Raw genomic sequence first — 16664 nt, forward strand, 5'->3', positions numbered from 1 at the left:
GAGGTCAGTGTGGTTGGAGTGAGGCAAGTCATGGGGAGAAACTAGGTTAGATCACAGAGGTAACAGGAGGCCAAATTCCCCATTGAGGCTTAGAGGCCATTATAAGGACTTTGGCTTTTATTCTGAGGATTCTGAGCAGAGAATTGACATGACCTGACTTCTGATGCAAACAGATCAACTGGTTGCCGTGTTGAGAACAGAATGGGAGGGCAAGGATGGAAGCAGGGAGGAGGCAATGGGTAAGAGGTCTTGGGGAAAGAACATGGCACGAGAAGAGGAGAGAACAGATGCCATGAGGAACACAAACACATACACACATTCAAACAGACACACAGATGCATTATTGTTGTCATATTTGCTGCTGCTGTTACTGAAATGGCTGCGAGCTATTTGCAGCCTTCATGACTCTTCACTTAATAGTCCAGCACATATCTCCTAAGACAAGTGCTTTCTCCTACATAACCACATTGTTACAACTGAATTCTGCTATTAACCTAATATGTGGGTCCATATTCAAATTTCACCAACTGTCCCAATACCACCATTTATAACAATCCTCCCCACCCTGATGCAGGCTCTCACACTGCACTTAGTTGAATCTTTTTAGTCTCCTTTAATCTGGAACCATCCCTCAATCTCTCATCTTTTATGAGAATGACATTTTTTTTTAATTTTTATTTTTCGCAAAGTACAGACCAGCTGCATTGAAGAAAGTCCCTTACTTTGCATTGGTCTGTTTCCTCATGACTAGCCTCAGGTCGTGCATTTGGGGCAGGAAAACCTGATAAGCAATGTTGAGGGGGCCCTATATATAAAAGGTAGACTTAGAGAAGAGGAGATCAAGGTCAGTCAGGGAGGTGAGAGAAAACCAGGGGGCTACAACCTCCAGAACAGAAAAGGAAGGATATTGAGTAGAGGGTGACCAACTGTACCCAATGCTGTGAAGAGGTTAAGCTGGACATGGCCCCATTTAGCAGTGGAGGTCACTGGAGCCCTTTCAGAGAAAGATTGCAGTGGCTGGTTAGAGGAAGAAGCGAAGGAGTGAACAAGGGATAAGACGAAGCAGTTAATGGAGACAACTCAGAATCACAGCATTTAATTAGAATGGATTTTAGAAGGGTCTTAGAGATCACAGAGTCAGCCCGCTCATTTTTAGAAGAGGCCCATGTTAAGCACCATGCCCAAAGTCAGGCATCTGACTAGATCCCCCAGGACCTGATTCCCCATAGGATGCCATGCTCTTGCTTCTGAGAAGTTTGGCATTGAAGGAAAAAAGGCGTGGGGAAGAATCTCAAAGAAAAGGTTAATATAAAGAAAGTAGAAATCTTCTGCCTTTAATGATCTTCCTAAAATGTAAATTGGCCTTTTTAAATGTTTAAATCCTCCCACTGGTCCCCATAATTTGTGGGATGAGCTGTAAATCCCTTTGCAATCCAGCCCCAGGCTGCTTACTCAGCTTCATCACCCACAGTATCTTCCTCACTCCCACAGTGCTGAACCAAGTACTCTCTCTTCAGGAGACCTGGCTCCTGGGCCCCTGAGGCTTTGCATAAGCCATTCCCTCCTTGGTGTTCCTCCCCTCCCCTATTTTTCCACCTGGCCTGCCAAATTGCTCTTCATCCTTCAAAAGTCACTTTCTCCAGGAGGCCTGTCCTTGAACGCCTACTTCTATATCTTTGTGTGAAACTCTTCCGGGTCAGGAAAGACTTCGCTTCATTTAGAGCCAGCAGATGTTACTTTACAATCTCTCCAAACATCCTTCTTGCAAACGTTACCTCAGATTTTCAAAAGTTGCTTATAAGATCACCATGTTTCCTAAATCTAAAAGAATATGAATCAAGGTTTTCCTCCTAACACAGTCAAAAAATCTTAAGTCATTAAAAAAGTGTTTCATTCATTATAAGATCCATGGACACATTTCAGAAGAAAAACATTGTGTCTCCAATGGCTGGATTTTCCGTTGTAGATCAGGAAAACAGTAGAAGGAACGAACCAGATAGGATTTGGAGTTTGACTTGAGCAATGCAGTAATTGGTCATTATTGCCATCCGAATATTTTTTTAAAACAAGATTCTGAATCCTGCCTTTACATGCCAGCTGACAACATATTTTCAGGATTTTTCTCTTCACGAAGTATGGATAGAATGAGTCCTATAGAAATACCATCTCCATTTCACAGCTTACTCCTTACAAGTAATTTTCGATATGAAGAATTAACAACAAATAAAAATATGTTAAGCACTTACTAAATCCACAACGTGTGCCATACCAGGGAACATACTCAGAACTCAGAACAGGTCAATAGATGGGTAAGTCAACAAACGTACCATAATTCAATGATTCCAGAAGGCAAGTACTGGCATTGTGGCCTGGACATACAGAGCAAGAAAGGCCTAAAATAGGCCTTTGAGTTGTCAGGTAAGGCTTTAGCGGGGAGATGACCCTACATCGAGATTGAAGGCAGAATGAGACTGTACGAACAGAGAAGTGAAGGGTCATTGCAGGCAGCCAAAATGGCATGTGCAAGGATGAAGATACACAAAATATGAAACTGGGCTCAGGGAACTGCAAGGAGTTTGATGTGGCTGGAGGATGTTAGAAGGACATGGAGGGACATCAGGATGGAGGGGGAGCCAGGAACCAGATTGTAAGAAGCCTTAGAAACCCTGCTAAAGGAACTTGAACCTTATCCTGTGCAATAGGGAGCCTTAGGTAGCTTCTAAGTCTGGCTTTAAGAAGAGTCGTTTTCAACACCTGTTAGATGGCCAACCTCACAAAATCATCTAAGGGTCCATGCATGTCACTCATAGCCAGGGCTGGTGTCCAACAGACGTGCACCAGTATCTGTGCCAGGTAAAATATGAAAATATTTCTTCACCAACTGGTAAAGAGCTGTGCCGCCAACATCACCTTGCAGGCTGCACCAGTCCCAGGAAGCCTCCTGTAAGTGCCATCTGACCACCTCCCTGGTGCCTGCTAGCATCAGCCCCCTTTCCCATATACTCCCCTCTCCCTCTCCCACCAAAACCTGGCAGGGGGAAAACACCCTAATAGTAGCACTGGCACCCCAGTAGGCAAATGTGTGATGTCCACTTGGCTCCCCGAGGCTGTGGTCACCAGCCATTGGCCAGCATCCCCCAGAGACACCCTGGCATGGCCTCTTATGAGAACTGAAAATTCCATGGTGTGTTATATCCCCAATATTTTGTAGTTAAGCCCTCTTAATATCCCTTCCTTACCTTTTTAGCCCCCAACTCAGTATTTCTCATCACTGTCCTGTTTTTTTTTCTATCAAGAAATCATTTGCCTCCTCTTCTTATCTACCTCCTCTAGTAGAGTTGCCATTTGTTCCTTCTCTTAGCCCATACCTCCCTTATTAGACAATCTTTCTTTTTTTTTTTATTTTAATTCCAGTGTAGTTAACATCAAGTGTTATATTAGTTTCAGGTGTACAATATAGTAATTCAACACTTGCATACAACACCCAGTGCTCACCAAGGTAAGTGTACTCCCAATCCCCTTCACCTATTTTACCCATCCTCCTACCCACTTCCCCTCTGGTAACCATCAGTTTGGTCTCTAGAGTTAATCTGTTTTTGTTTGCTTCTCTCTCTCTTTTTTTCCTCCTTTGCTTGATGATTTCACATATGAGTGAAATCATATGGTATTTGCCTTTCTCTGGCTCATTTCGCTTAGCATTATACCTTCTGGATCCATCCATATCATTACAAATGGCAAGATTTCATTCTTTTTATGGCTGAATAATTTCCATTGTATATCTCTACCACCTCGTCTTCATCCATTCATCTATCGATGGACACTTGGGCTGCTATTATAGTTTGGCTATTGTAAATAATGCTGCAATAAACATAGGGGTGCACATATCCCTCTGAATTACTCTTTCATGTTCTTTGGGTAAATACCAGTAGTGCAATTACTAGATCAATCATAGGGTAGTTCCATTTTTAATTTCTTGAGGAACCTCCATACTGTTTATCACAGTGGCTGTACCAGTTTGCATTCTCACCAACTGTGCACGATGGTTTCTTTTTCTTCACATCCTCACCAACACTTATCTCTTGTGTTTTTTGATTTTAGCCATTTTGACAAGTGTGAGGTGACATCTCATTGTGGTTTTGATTTGCACCTCCCTGATGATGAGTGATCACATTGAGCGTCTTTTCATGTGTCTGTTGGTCATCTGGACATCTTCTTTGGAGAAATGTCTATTCATGTCTTCCTCCCATTTTTTAATTGGATTATTTGGGGGTTTTTTTGTGCTGGGTTGTATAAGTTATTTATATATTTTGGATATTAACCCTTTATCAGATATGTCATTTACAAATATCTTCTCCCATTCAGTAGGTTGTCATCCAGTTTTGTTGGTTGTTGTCTAGTTTTGTTGGTTGTTTCCTTTGCTGTGCAGAAGCTTTTTATTTTAATGTAATCCCAATAATTTGTTTTTGCTTTTGTTTTCCCTTGCCTCAGGAGACATATCTAGAAAAATGTTGCTATGGCCAATATCAGATAAATTCCTGCCTGTGTTCTCTTCTAGGATTTTTTATGGTTTCAGGTCTCACATGTAGGTCTTTAGTCCACTTTGAGTTTACTTTTGTGTATGATGTTTCATTCTTTTGCATACTGCTATCTAGTTTTCACAACACCATTTGTTGAAGAGACTGTCTTTTCTTCATTGCATATTCTTGCCTCCTTTATCAAAGATTAATTGACCATATAATTGTGGGTTTATTTCTGGGCTTGCTCCATTGATCTATGTGTCTATTTTTGTGCCAGTACCATACGGTTTTGATTACTACAGCTTTGGAATATAACGTGAAATCTGGAATTGTGGTACCTCCAGTTTTGTTTTTTTCAAGATTACTTTGGCTATTTGGGGTCTTTTGTGGTTCCATACAAATATTAGGATTGTTTGTTTGAGCTCTGTGAAAGACACTGTTGATACTTTGATAGAGATTGCATCAAATCTGTAGATTGCTTTGGGTAGTATAGACATTTTAACAATATTTGTCCTTCCAATCCATGAGCATGGAATGTCTTTCCATTTCTTTGTGTCATCTTCAATTTCTTTCATCAATGTTTTATAGTTTTCAAAGTATAGGTCTTTCACCTGTTTGGTAAGTTTATTCCTAGGTATTTTAATATTTTTGGTACAACTGTAAATGGAACTGTTTTCTTAATTTCTCTTTCTGGTACTTTGTTATTGGTGTGTAGAAACACAACCAATTTCTGTGTATTAATTTTGTATCCTGCAAGTTTACTGAATTCATTTATCAGTTCCAGTAGTTCTTTAGTGAAGTATTTAGGGTTTTCTATGTATAGTATCATGCCATCTGCAAAGAGTGAAAGTTTTACTTCTTCCTTACCAATTTGAATGCCTTTTATTTCTTTTTCGTTGTCTGATTGCTGTGGCTAGGACTTCCAGTACTATGTTGAATAAAAGTGGTGAGAATGGACATCCTTGGCTTGGTCCTGACCTTAGAGGAAAAGCTCTCAGTTTTTCCCCATTGAGTATGATGTTATCTTAGACAAACTTTCTTAAAGGGGCAGCCCTCTGAAACATGGCCTCACCCTACAGGCTACAGCTGATTGGACTGGGTGGACATCCTGTCCAGTGCTAAGCCAATTAGAGTTTCTTTCTTGGAAATTTGGAATAAGATGCAAAAGACTGATCGATTCATCTGGTATTGTAGGACCAAGCTGGATAGTCATGTGTGCTTAAGGGCTGAGATGAATTTTGGAAAGGGATGACTGTGCAAAATGGATCATTGAGTTAAGAAGCCAGTCTGCAGACATAGAAAATCAAAGTATATATTATCCAGAGAGAGGCAGAGATATGAATCTGTAAGAATCTGTGATTCTTACAAGAGAAAAATGTAGGGAAAGAGAAAGAAATAGCTGCCTGATAACTGTGCAATGCCTGAAAGGCCAGCCTACTCCCTATAATAGAGTTCCCAAAGATTCTCTTGTCATCTTATGATCCTCTCCTTAATTGTGTTTCTTTGAAAAAGTTTCAGTTTCTTGCAACTGATCTCTTATTTAGAAGGCATCCTGTCATTTGTGGCTCCTGTTTTATTCTTACCCGTAAAATCAATTCACAATGAACACAGAAACATGTTTTAATGACACTGTTAAATAGCAGCTACAGTTAACACGAATCCTCATGCCTTAAAATAATTCTCAATAGCTTTAGAATAATTCTCTGACCAAACCTATTTATGTACTGCCAGTCCAGAGAAAGATTCTTTTATCTCAGGGAGTTATTGCTGGCCTGCCACTCCCCTCCTTCATGCTGATGGGGAAAGGGGTGGTAAAAAACTAGTGGGCAACTAGTTGAAGAATACTTCAACTTCTGGGTTGAGGTCATCCAGGTGCCTGCCTCCCACTGGGGGAAGAAAGGAATGAACTGATAAGGGGGTAGAGGTCAAGGGGCACAATCTCTGACTATTCCCTCTGCATTCCCTTTTGTCTCCAGCAGAAAGGCCAAAGCCTGGAAATTCATTTTTAAAAAGCAAGAATCAGGGGCACCTGGGTGGCTCAGTTGGTTGGGCGACTGCCTTCGGCTCAGGTCATGATCCAGGAGTCCCTGGATCAAGTCCCGCATTGGGCTCCCTGCTCAGCGGAGAGTCTGCTTCTCCCTCTGACCCTCCCCCCTCTCATGTGCTCTCTCTCTCTCATTCTCTCTGTCTCAAATAAAAAAATTAAAAAAAAATCTTAAAAAAAAAAAGGCAAGAATCTTTGGAAGTAAACAAAGCCAATGTATAGACTGTTGCTTGTCCCTAACCCAGCAATTACTAAATACTGCACTGGCTCCTCAAAGTATAAATATGGTTATATTCTCAACACATAAAAATCTACACATCCTTATAGTTTCTAACACCATCTTTTCAAATAGGATAGCAACCAAAGCCTCAGATTTCTCTTACTTCTAAGTTAATTTTTTTAATGATTGTTTTAGTTTCTGGGTCTCCAAATATTCAGTATCTTCTAAATGAGAAGAATGGGCCCTCTGCTAGGAGAAGTCAAAGGTTATAGACATGCAAGACAATTCAAAGGGAAAGAATAGTCTTTTCAATAGATAGTGTTGGGACAACTAGATATCCATGTGCAAAAGAAATGAAGTAGGACTCCCCCTACCTCACACCATATATAAAAATTAACTCAGAATGGATCATCTGCCTAAATGTCAAAGCTAAAACTTTTAGAAGAAAATGTAGGCATAAATCTTCATGAGTTAAATTAGGCAATGGTTTCTTGGATTTAACACCAAAAGTATAAGGAACAAAAGAAATAAAGAAATAAATTGGACATCATCAAAATTGAAAACTTTTGTGCTTCAAAGGACACCATTAAGAAAGTGAAAAAATAACTCATGGAATAGGAGAAAATATTTGCAAATAACAGATAAGGGACTTATATTCAGAATATATAAAGAACTTTTACAACTCAATGATAAAAAAAAACAACTAAAAGTGGGCAAAGGATTTGAATAGACATTTTCTCCAAAGAGAATATACAAATCATCAATAAATTATGAAATGATGATCAATATTATTAGTTATTAGGGAAATGCAAATCAAAATCACAACGAGATCCCATTTCACACCCAGTAGGATGGCTATAATCAAAAAGACAGAACATAACAATTGTTGGCAAGGCTGTGGAGGAGTTGGCACTCAAGACATTGGTGGTAGGATTATACATTGCTTTGGAAAACAATTTGGCATTACTTCAAAAAGTTAAACACAGAGTTACCATATGATTCTGCAAGTCCACTCCCAGGTATACACTCAAGATACCAGAAAACATAGGTCTACACAAAGGCTGTGGACATCTCTTCCACTGCTCACGGGGACAAGCTTACCATCTCTGTAACTCATTCCAATCAGTGCCTGCTTGGTTCTTTCTGGAGCATTTAGAACACAGGGCTAGGTACCATCTTAATGAAAAAATTAGTTCTGTTAACTTAAGAATTTAATCAATGTATAGATCATATATATTATTAGAAGTCTATTTCGCTAGCTGGCAATCTCATTTGGGTTGAAAAAAACACTGGTCTACTGAGCTCTGAAACATACCAGTGAGGTCCCTAAAATCTTGCTGTGGCCTGTGACCAGAAGCATTGGCATCACTTGGGAGCTCTCAGGCCTCATACCAGACTTACTGACCCAGAAGCTAGATTTCAGCATGTGTTCAGGTGACTCCTACGAACAATGATATGTGAGAAGAAATGTCTGCTCTCAAACACTTTAATTACACTTAAGATCAATCCACATATGACAAATTTGGGTTAAACTTACAAAAGAAGCCTGACTGCTGAAGATATGTAGTCTGGTGGCTTAAGGATGGCTTTCCATGTGGTTTCAGGAAGAGTAAGTCCCAGAAGCAAAACCAGCAAGTCAGCCTTCCCAGCAGCTTCCTTTCTTTGGTGGCAAGAATGTTACCTACATTGCAAAAGTGTTCAGATCCAAATCCTTGTGGGTAGGAGAGGGCTTAGGACAGCTCTGCTTAGAAATGCTGCCATGGAACAGTTTTTCACTTACCACAGTATAATCTACATTCTGATTGACTGCTGGTTGTGGGGCCAATATCATTCTTTGTAAGAGAGTATATTCCAGCACAATGTTTTCAAACAATGACCCACTATGTAGTAACCATTTTTTTCTGAATAAAAACATGATCATATATTCTGAATTAAAAATAGAGACCCACGATATGATAAGAACAAATATATCTATAACAAGAATTGAATGGAATATTTGTGACTGTCCAGGGAAATCTAGGACATATGGTACCAAGACCCCTGAGGCACTAATGACCTGGATGAGAATTACAATGACCTTGGTCTTTCTCTGGGTATCTACACCAGAATTCTCCGCACACCAAATTCCTCCTCACTCTGGTGTCTTTGCATGTCACCTCTCCTCTGCCATGCTGTCTTCACTTATCCGCTCCTTCTCATCCTTCTGGTCTCAGCTTAAATGCCATTTCCCTAGAGAGCTGCCCTGGAATCCTATGGCAGGTAGCTCCCACCAACCCAATTCCTCTTTATGATCATTCCCTCCTCAGTACTTGTTACAATCTATATTCACCATGTCTTTTTGTTCATTCATTGTTGGCCTCCACCATCAGAATGGAGGCAAGAATGTGGTCTTATTCACTGCTGCACTCCCTGCACTTGGTACCTTCTAGAGAGTAAATGCGATTCTGATGAATAAACAAGTAAAATGTTCCCAATTTAGGGTATAAACAAATCTTAATAAAAATTACCAAATAAGGACGCCTGGGTGGCTCAGTCGGTTAAGCATCTGCCTTCGGCTCAGGTCATGATCTCGGGGTCCTGGGATCGAGCCCCACATCGGGCTCCTCTGCGGGGAGCCTGCCCCTCCCTCTGCCTGCCACTCCCCTGCTTGTGTTTCTCTCTCTCTCTCTCACGAATAAATAAAATCCTTTTTAAAAATCACCAAAAAGACTATACCTCATTAATAAGAATAACAATAATAAGATTATTTACGAACAGATCATAAACTTCCATCAAAGCCTTTCACTTCATGCTCTTGCAAATGAACAGGATCAAATGAATAGTCAATGGTACTACTGAATGACTTTGTTTAAATCTCTTTCCCTCTCAGAGCCACTCCCACCCAGAGGGAAATGAGAAGACTACCTCTCAGAGATGGGAGAGAGGGGAATGCAATGAGATGACACAGATATATATATAAAAATATCTGGTAAAGAACAGGTACTCAACTCAATATGGGTTTGATTCTTTATAGTTACCCCCATGTTTCCCTTATTCAAACTGGTCAAGGGACTAAAGAATATGAAATCACATTTCCAGACCCTCATGTGAACCCGTTCACTCAATACTCTACACCCAACCACAGCTGTTAGACCCCTCTTTTCAAATTCAGCAAGCTCAATTGTATTCGCAGTGCCACATTATTTTAGCCATGTCACAAATGAGACTTAATTTTTAAAAATATCTCTAGTAGATCATTGTTTCGGATCATTGTCCCAAAGCTGGTAATGTTCCTGAGGTGAATCTGAACATGGCTCCACTTCTAGATTGAGTTCTAGTAATCAGCTTCAAATACTCCTAATAAACTGGTAAGCACCAGACTGATAAACAGAGTTAGGGGGCGCCTGGGTGGCTCAGTTGGTTAAGCGACTGCCTTCGGCTCAGGTCATGATCCTGGAGTCCCAGGATCGAGTCCCACATCGGGCTCCCTGCTCAGCAGGGAGTCTGCTTCTCCCTCTGACCCTCTTCCCTCTCATGCTCTCTATCTCTCGTTCTCTCTCTCTCAAATAAATAAATAAAATCTTTAAAAAAAAAAACAGAGTTAGGAGAAGCAAGAAGCTCACAAAGTTCTGGTTAGAAATAAGGCACAGTGGTAGGGACCACAGTGACTGAGAAAAGTAAAAAGAGCATAAGACAGTGAAGCAATAACTTTGGGCTTTGGAATCAGACAGCCCTGGGTTCCAATTCTCATTCTATAGTCTGCTAAATAGTGACCACGGGCAAGATTCTTAGCCGCTCTGTGCCCTGGTTTCCTCCCCAGTAAACTGGGGCTAACAATAGTTCCAATGTCACGAGGTTGTTAAGAGGATAGATGAGATAAATCTGTACACACATTTATTTAGTGCTGAGTCTGCACTCAAGAAATGTTGGCTCTGGTTATTAAATTTATTCTCATTCTCAAAGATCTTATATACACTTATAAATGAAAATACTCAGAATGAAAGAAAAGTACTAAATGATACATATTAAGTGAGCAGCAGTGGTCACAAAAGATGCAAAACTTTAGGAGTGCTAGGCACGCCTTCATCTAAGGATGGTGTGAGGTCTCATGGGAGCGGTGAAGCTGAAGCAGATGGGGCCATGCAGGGCGTGGATACAAACAGGCCCCCTGCGGTGGGCACTTACTATTTGCCAAACACTGTGGGGCACCTTGTATGTAATCTCCACAAGCTGCAAGGCAGATACCTTTAAATCTCTAATTTGTAGATGAGAAACTGTTTTACTGATGATAGCTACGGCTCACAGAGGTTTAGTAATTTCCCCAAGTCACCTAACTGGTGGCAGATCTGGGTTTCAAATCAGATCTGTCTGACAATCCACCACTGTGCCATTGTTGGGGAGAAGGGTTGATAAATCATTCCAGCATGAGGCAGGAAAGAACAGAGTAATGTTTTCATATGGCAAGTGGGAAGCAAACAATATATACTCTAAAAAAGAAAAAAAGGAAAATAAGGGAGGAAAGGTGGGTTGGGGCCAGAAGGAATGGAAAGCTACGGAGTTTGAGCTTCAGCTGGTGGACAACGAACAATCGGTTTTGTTTACAATGTAAGTCTGTGCTTTTAATGAAATACCACTAAAGCCATGACTAAGAGCAGTTATTGAAGACCAGCTCAGGGCCAGGCCCCAGTCTAAACCATTTGCATACATTATTTCCAAAAGTTACAATTTGGAATTGAGGTATTATTATCCCCGTTTCACAACTAAACAAGGCCCTGAGTGGTCAAGCCACTCATTCGGATGACTCCAGTAAACAGCACAGTGGGGTTCATCACTGAGTGTGTGCAAGGTCAAAGTCAAAACAAAGTCCTTCCCTGAAAGAGTATTGCACAAAAACCTTCCTTGCACTAGAGAGTGAAAAAATAAGAAAAAGGAAAATGGAGACAGGGAACTAGTCAGAAACAATATACCACTCCAGAGTAAGGAGATAAACGTCTTAAATGGAGTCACTGAAAATGGAAGGGAGGTGACAGAGAGCAAAATGTGTTCAAGACCTTTTCTTTCATTTACTCCATTTGTGTCATGATCTGCTACCTGCAGTAGAAACCAAGTTAGTAAATATTCCAGTCTCTATTACCAGCCTTGCCTTTAAGCCTGAATTGAGTCCTGCTGTTAGTCTGAGAGCAAACATGGCTTCTAGTATTTACCTGTCCTGTCACAGTGCTATCAGGGCTAAAATAGGCATCATCCTCTAATCTGTTATCTGTACTGAAGGGTAAATCATTCAAAAGAATAAAACTAAGCCTCCACATCCAATAAATCACATTATGCTTCACATATCAACATTTTAAAAAATCTGACTTAAACACATAGTCTGTCAAATCAGGAAGACACATATGCTAAGCTCCAGTGAGCTCTGCCAAATCCTACATTATTATTGAAGTTCATCATGATCTCAGAGATCACACGGTTTTATAAAATGGAGTGGTGTGGTATCAATATTTGTTGGGCTGCTTTCTAGTTAATATTCTGGGGAAAGTAGCACAATAAATAAAGCAGTAGGAAATATATGCACCATGAATATAGCTTTCAAGCTAAGGCAAAAGCTAACAGATAATTACTTACATTATCTCATTTGACAGAATCAAGAGTTAGAAGCTTGAACGATCATATAATGTTTCCAAAAACCCAAAACATTTTTGCACTGAAACCTTAGCTATAGTCCTCCTCATTCAATAGCTAGCCGCAATATGTTAAGTGGAAAATCAGTAGTGTTAACAGGAACACAAGTGGAAATTCATAAAGATAAAAGAGCCTAATTTTCCTGTCCACATCCACAGTTAATACATAAAGATTCCCAACAATTTACGATATTAATCTGAAATATTCAAATATATTTCTGGGAATAAAATTATGAAAGAAATGGCACTCAAGAGTCTCACTAAGGCTAAAAACAAACGGGGTCTGTGTAGTGCATTTATCAGAAAAAGATATGTATGTAAGATAAGGCAAAATAACAGCATATACAGGCTAATTTTACAGCTCTTAATTACATAATGATCTATGGTTTGTGTTTTTAAATCTGTTGGACTTAACTTTATTCCTGTGTGCAAAGACATATACACAGATATTAAAGAATTCTGCTCACCTGTACATACTCAGACTCAACCAAACATCATGAAAAATTTAGCAGTAAAGTCCAGTCTCCGAGGGTAGGCTTACCACTATGCCACAATTCAGTATAAAGACACAACTACCTTCATAATAGACCAGAAGCTAAATTGTGATTTTTTTTTCATCACTTGAGGCTTCCTGCAAACCAGTTACACAAACAGCTTCATTCACCTCTTCCTCCAATCTGAGTGTTTAACTAAGCCATGTATCATCACACTCCCACCAGTCCAGCTGCCTGTCATCACAGCACTTTACTGCAACTCCACCCTTTTCCCCCCTTCAGTTTCAACAGTGCATTTCTTTTTTTTTTCCTACTAGAGAAAAAAGAAATTAAGATTAGAAGTTCAAACCCTCAAAGTAGTTCAGTGAGCTGTCACAACAATATTATTTAACCCCAGGGAATTTTCTGTTTAATTGCCACTCTCTCTGTTCCCCCAAAGGGCTACATCTTATTTAGATGGTGTAATGGAAAGCACCGCATTAAGAAAGACAAAGCAAGAACATAATGGGTTTAAATTTTTAAACATCTAACCTTTTCACAAGTCACTTTTCATCATTTGCACCTGTGACTTTCATAAGCGGCCTGGCAACTGGAGAAGCAAAATCTCCAGGACAGAACCAAGTGGGATGCCCCAATCACAACGCTCATTGTATCAGGAAGCAAAGAAAAAAGCTATTTTCTCATATGTGACAGGAAGAAAGTTTTACATGTCAGCTCCACCCAATCTTGGGAATAATAGAGCTCCTAATATTTAAAATCTTCATTTTCTAAAAGGCAAGTTTTTTTAAAAATATATATCTTACTGTATTTTCAAATATTAAGTTTTTACATTTTGTAACAATTTTTCAACTGTAGGACTCAGAAAAAAGGGGGAGACTGCAGAATAAGCACAACACTAGAAGGGGGGAAGAAAGCAAGACTTTTAAACATTCTGCCCAAGGAGAAATCAAAACCATTAACATTACACCACATAACCACTTATTTCATTATGAAAGGCAAACTTAGAACGCAAGTGGTAATATTCTGAAATGTGATAGAAGTAGTTCTACATCAATGAACACACAAGTTTGGAAGGCACAAATAGGGTCTCTGTCAGTTGTAGTCTATCCTCAGCAAGCCATTTGCCCCACGGGTGAGGCTCCCATATGGAAATCTGCCTTAACTGCAGAAGGCTGAATGGGATCCCCTGTGAACAGCATCTGGACCACACCTTGTTTGATCACATAAGCAGCTGACAAGAGCTGGACGAAAATGCATCTGGTCCCGAGATGACAGGACAGGGCCAAGAATCAAAATATGTCCCTCTACTGTTTAACAGAAAGGCCCCTTAAAATGGCTATTTATCTAACTGTGTTTTTCTAATCAGTCTTGGCCACCCACTGCCAGATGTTGGCCTTTCGGGGTCTGACTGGTAGGATTTTGTGGTCCAGCAATTGCCAGCATTTTATAACCTCAGTGATGTTGTGGAAGCATCCGTTTAGTGTATAAATATGGTTGTTGTTGTTGTTGTTGGCATTAAAACACTGCCAAGTGAAATATTAGAGAACAAACTCCCCACCCATTGCAGAAATTTTCCAGTTTCAAAGCATCTGGGATGAAGATTCCAAATTACCTGTAGCAAAATTTCTTCTAGATTTTTTTAATCCTCTTGCTTGTTGAGGAACCTACTGAGAAGCCTGCCAAAGATGACACCCGCCGTTCAGATTATTGGTCCTACGTTTACCCAGTTAGGGCAGGAAGAAGTGTTTCATGGTTACCCGGGATCCTTCCACTTGTAGCCGGAAAGAACACCCCAAAAGCAGCAGGACACTCAACTCCTTAGAGATTTAAAAGCCTTCCAGAGGAATAAAGAGGAAAGAGATCTCTCCGTCCCCACCTGCACCCCCCCACCCTGTCTTTGCCTTAGTCTTAGCATCAGCAGCCCTTCTGTAATTCCATGCAGTTCCAGAGAGAATCCTTTACTCCAGAGGGCTCCTGGATCTGACCCCAGGAAAGCCCGTTTGGTCATCCTTCTCCCCACCCTTCCAATCTCCACACCCAACCCTTCCCACGACCCCAGGCCACCTCCTTACCTGATAATGTCGTCGTTGTGTCCCAAGAAGAATTTTTGGCTGTGCTCTCGGGTGTTGTAAACCACCCCGACCCCAGCCACAAAGTAGACCACCTCCTTGCCGGCCGTGTAGTACAGGTTGTTGCGGCACTGGTGACCCCGGTACCCGTACACCCACTCCAGCCGGAGCTGGCAGCTGGGAGCTGTCCGATCCGCCATGATAAGCCGACCCCACGCGCCCCCCGGCCCCCCCGCGCGCGGGTCCGCGGCCCCTGCGTGCCGGGTCTGTCCTCGCCAAGACTCGGGCTGCGGAGGACCTGCAAGGGCTCAGTGTGCAGCGCCGGGCGCTGATTTCCGCGGCGACGCACAGACACAGCCCAGTGCGCCCGCCGCCACCATCATCCGCCGCCGCCGCGGGAGACAAGCCGCCGGTGCGCGGCCGCCAGACCCCACCGGGCGCCCCGGCTCCCTCTCCCCGGACAAGGCGTCTTCGCGGGCGCCAGCACTCGCACGCGCACGCCTCACTGCACCTGCGGGCTTCGGCCCCCAGGAGAGGTTCTTGGGGGGGTCACCCCGCCTTTTAAATCAGGGATCTGCATATCCAAACACTGATTACCCAGTTCGCTCACTGAAGTTTGCAGTGCGTGGGGGGGCTTCTCAGCAGGCAATGGGATTTATTCTGTGACAGCTTTGATTTGACAGAGAACCCGGGTAAGCTTTGCCATCACCATCACCATCACCATCGTTGGATCCGAAACTGACAGTCTATACCCAGGATGCAAGAGAGAGGAAGAAAGAAACAGATTTTTTTGTATAAGTCACCAGCCCAAGAAAATGATCCCCAAACTAAACCAAGTTTTTTTTGCTTTGTGTTGTTTTTTGTCATCTGGTCCCCCCTTTCCCCTCCATATCCATCTTCTTAATGATATGCTTCTGGCTGGCGGTTGCTGATACGATTTAAGAGAATACTTTGTTTTCCCATTAAGCCAGGGCGAATATGCAATGGTCAGTTTTTAGATGCTCCAATTTAGAATTCCTATCTTCCGTGAACCCTCTCTTGGCCGAAAAGAAAAACAACAACATAAAGAACTTAGCAGTTCTCACAGATCAGCAACTCCAACAGCAAGCGTCATATAAGATTTTTCTGAATTGGAGGAAACGAGACACTAGTGCAGTTGGAGGCAGGAAAGCGCTACCTACTAATGCTCCTGGTCCAAAAGAAATTAAATAATTAACAAGTGGTAAAAAAAAAAAAAAAATCGTGTACCCCTCTTCAGGAAGGTCTGAGCTATCTACGGGGCCCCCTGGGATCAAGGGTTAGCCTCCAGTCCGGCGGGGGGTGGGGGGACAGAGACGACCCCCGCCTCACCCCGCAACGTGCGCAAACACATCCCGGTCTGCGGCCGCCGCAGGTCCGAGGGATGCCAGCCCCCAGGGACAGCCCGACGCGCGCGCACTGCCTCCCTGTCAGTGTCCTGCACTCCTTCCTCCCACACCCGATCCAGCCTCGTACGCAGAGCATCCCAGCTCTCTCAGCCTCTAACCTCTGCTCGGAGCGGGCGCCGCCAGAATGTCCCGATCTCGCACTGAGGAGAGAAATCCTCTGCCTGCTCTCCCTTCCCCGCCTCCCGCACCCGAAGATGGGCTTCGTCACTGGGGCGCCGCGGGAGACAGGTTCTTCC

At 42.1% G+C, this 16664-nt stretch overlaps 1 protein-coding gene across 6 annotated transcripts in view; it reads right to left on the reverse strand.

The window, feature by feature from the left end:
• The window catches only part of EML6 (EMAP like 6), a 273045-nt gene extending 256381 nt beyond the window's left edge, over positions 1-16664 (reverse strand). For all 6 annotated transcript variants that reach the window (XR_012379830.1, XM_073897700.1, XM_073897701.1 and 3 more), the window contains exons 1-2: positions 16527-16664; positions 15005-15747 (exon numbers count right to left, since the gene is read on the reverse strand). Coding sequence is in view for 5 of the 6 variants with exons in the window: in XM_073897700.1 (XP_073753801.1) it covers positions 15005-15201 (197 nt within the window). In the remaining variant the exon portion in view is untranslated. The remainder of the gene's footprint in view (positions 1-15004; positions 15748-16526) is intronic.

Source organism: Callorhinus ursinus, unplaced genomic scaffold, assembly GCF_003265705.2.
Source record: "Callorhinus ursinus isolate GAN/ISIS: 27379988/994484 unplaced genomic scaffold, GSC_fseal_2.0 scaffold10, whole genome shotgun sequence".
NCBI classification, from domain to species: Eukaryota; Metazoa; Chordata; class Mammalia; order Carnivora; family Otariidae; genus Callorhinus; species Callorhinus ursinus.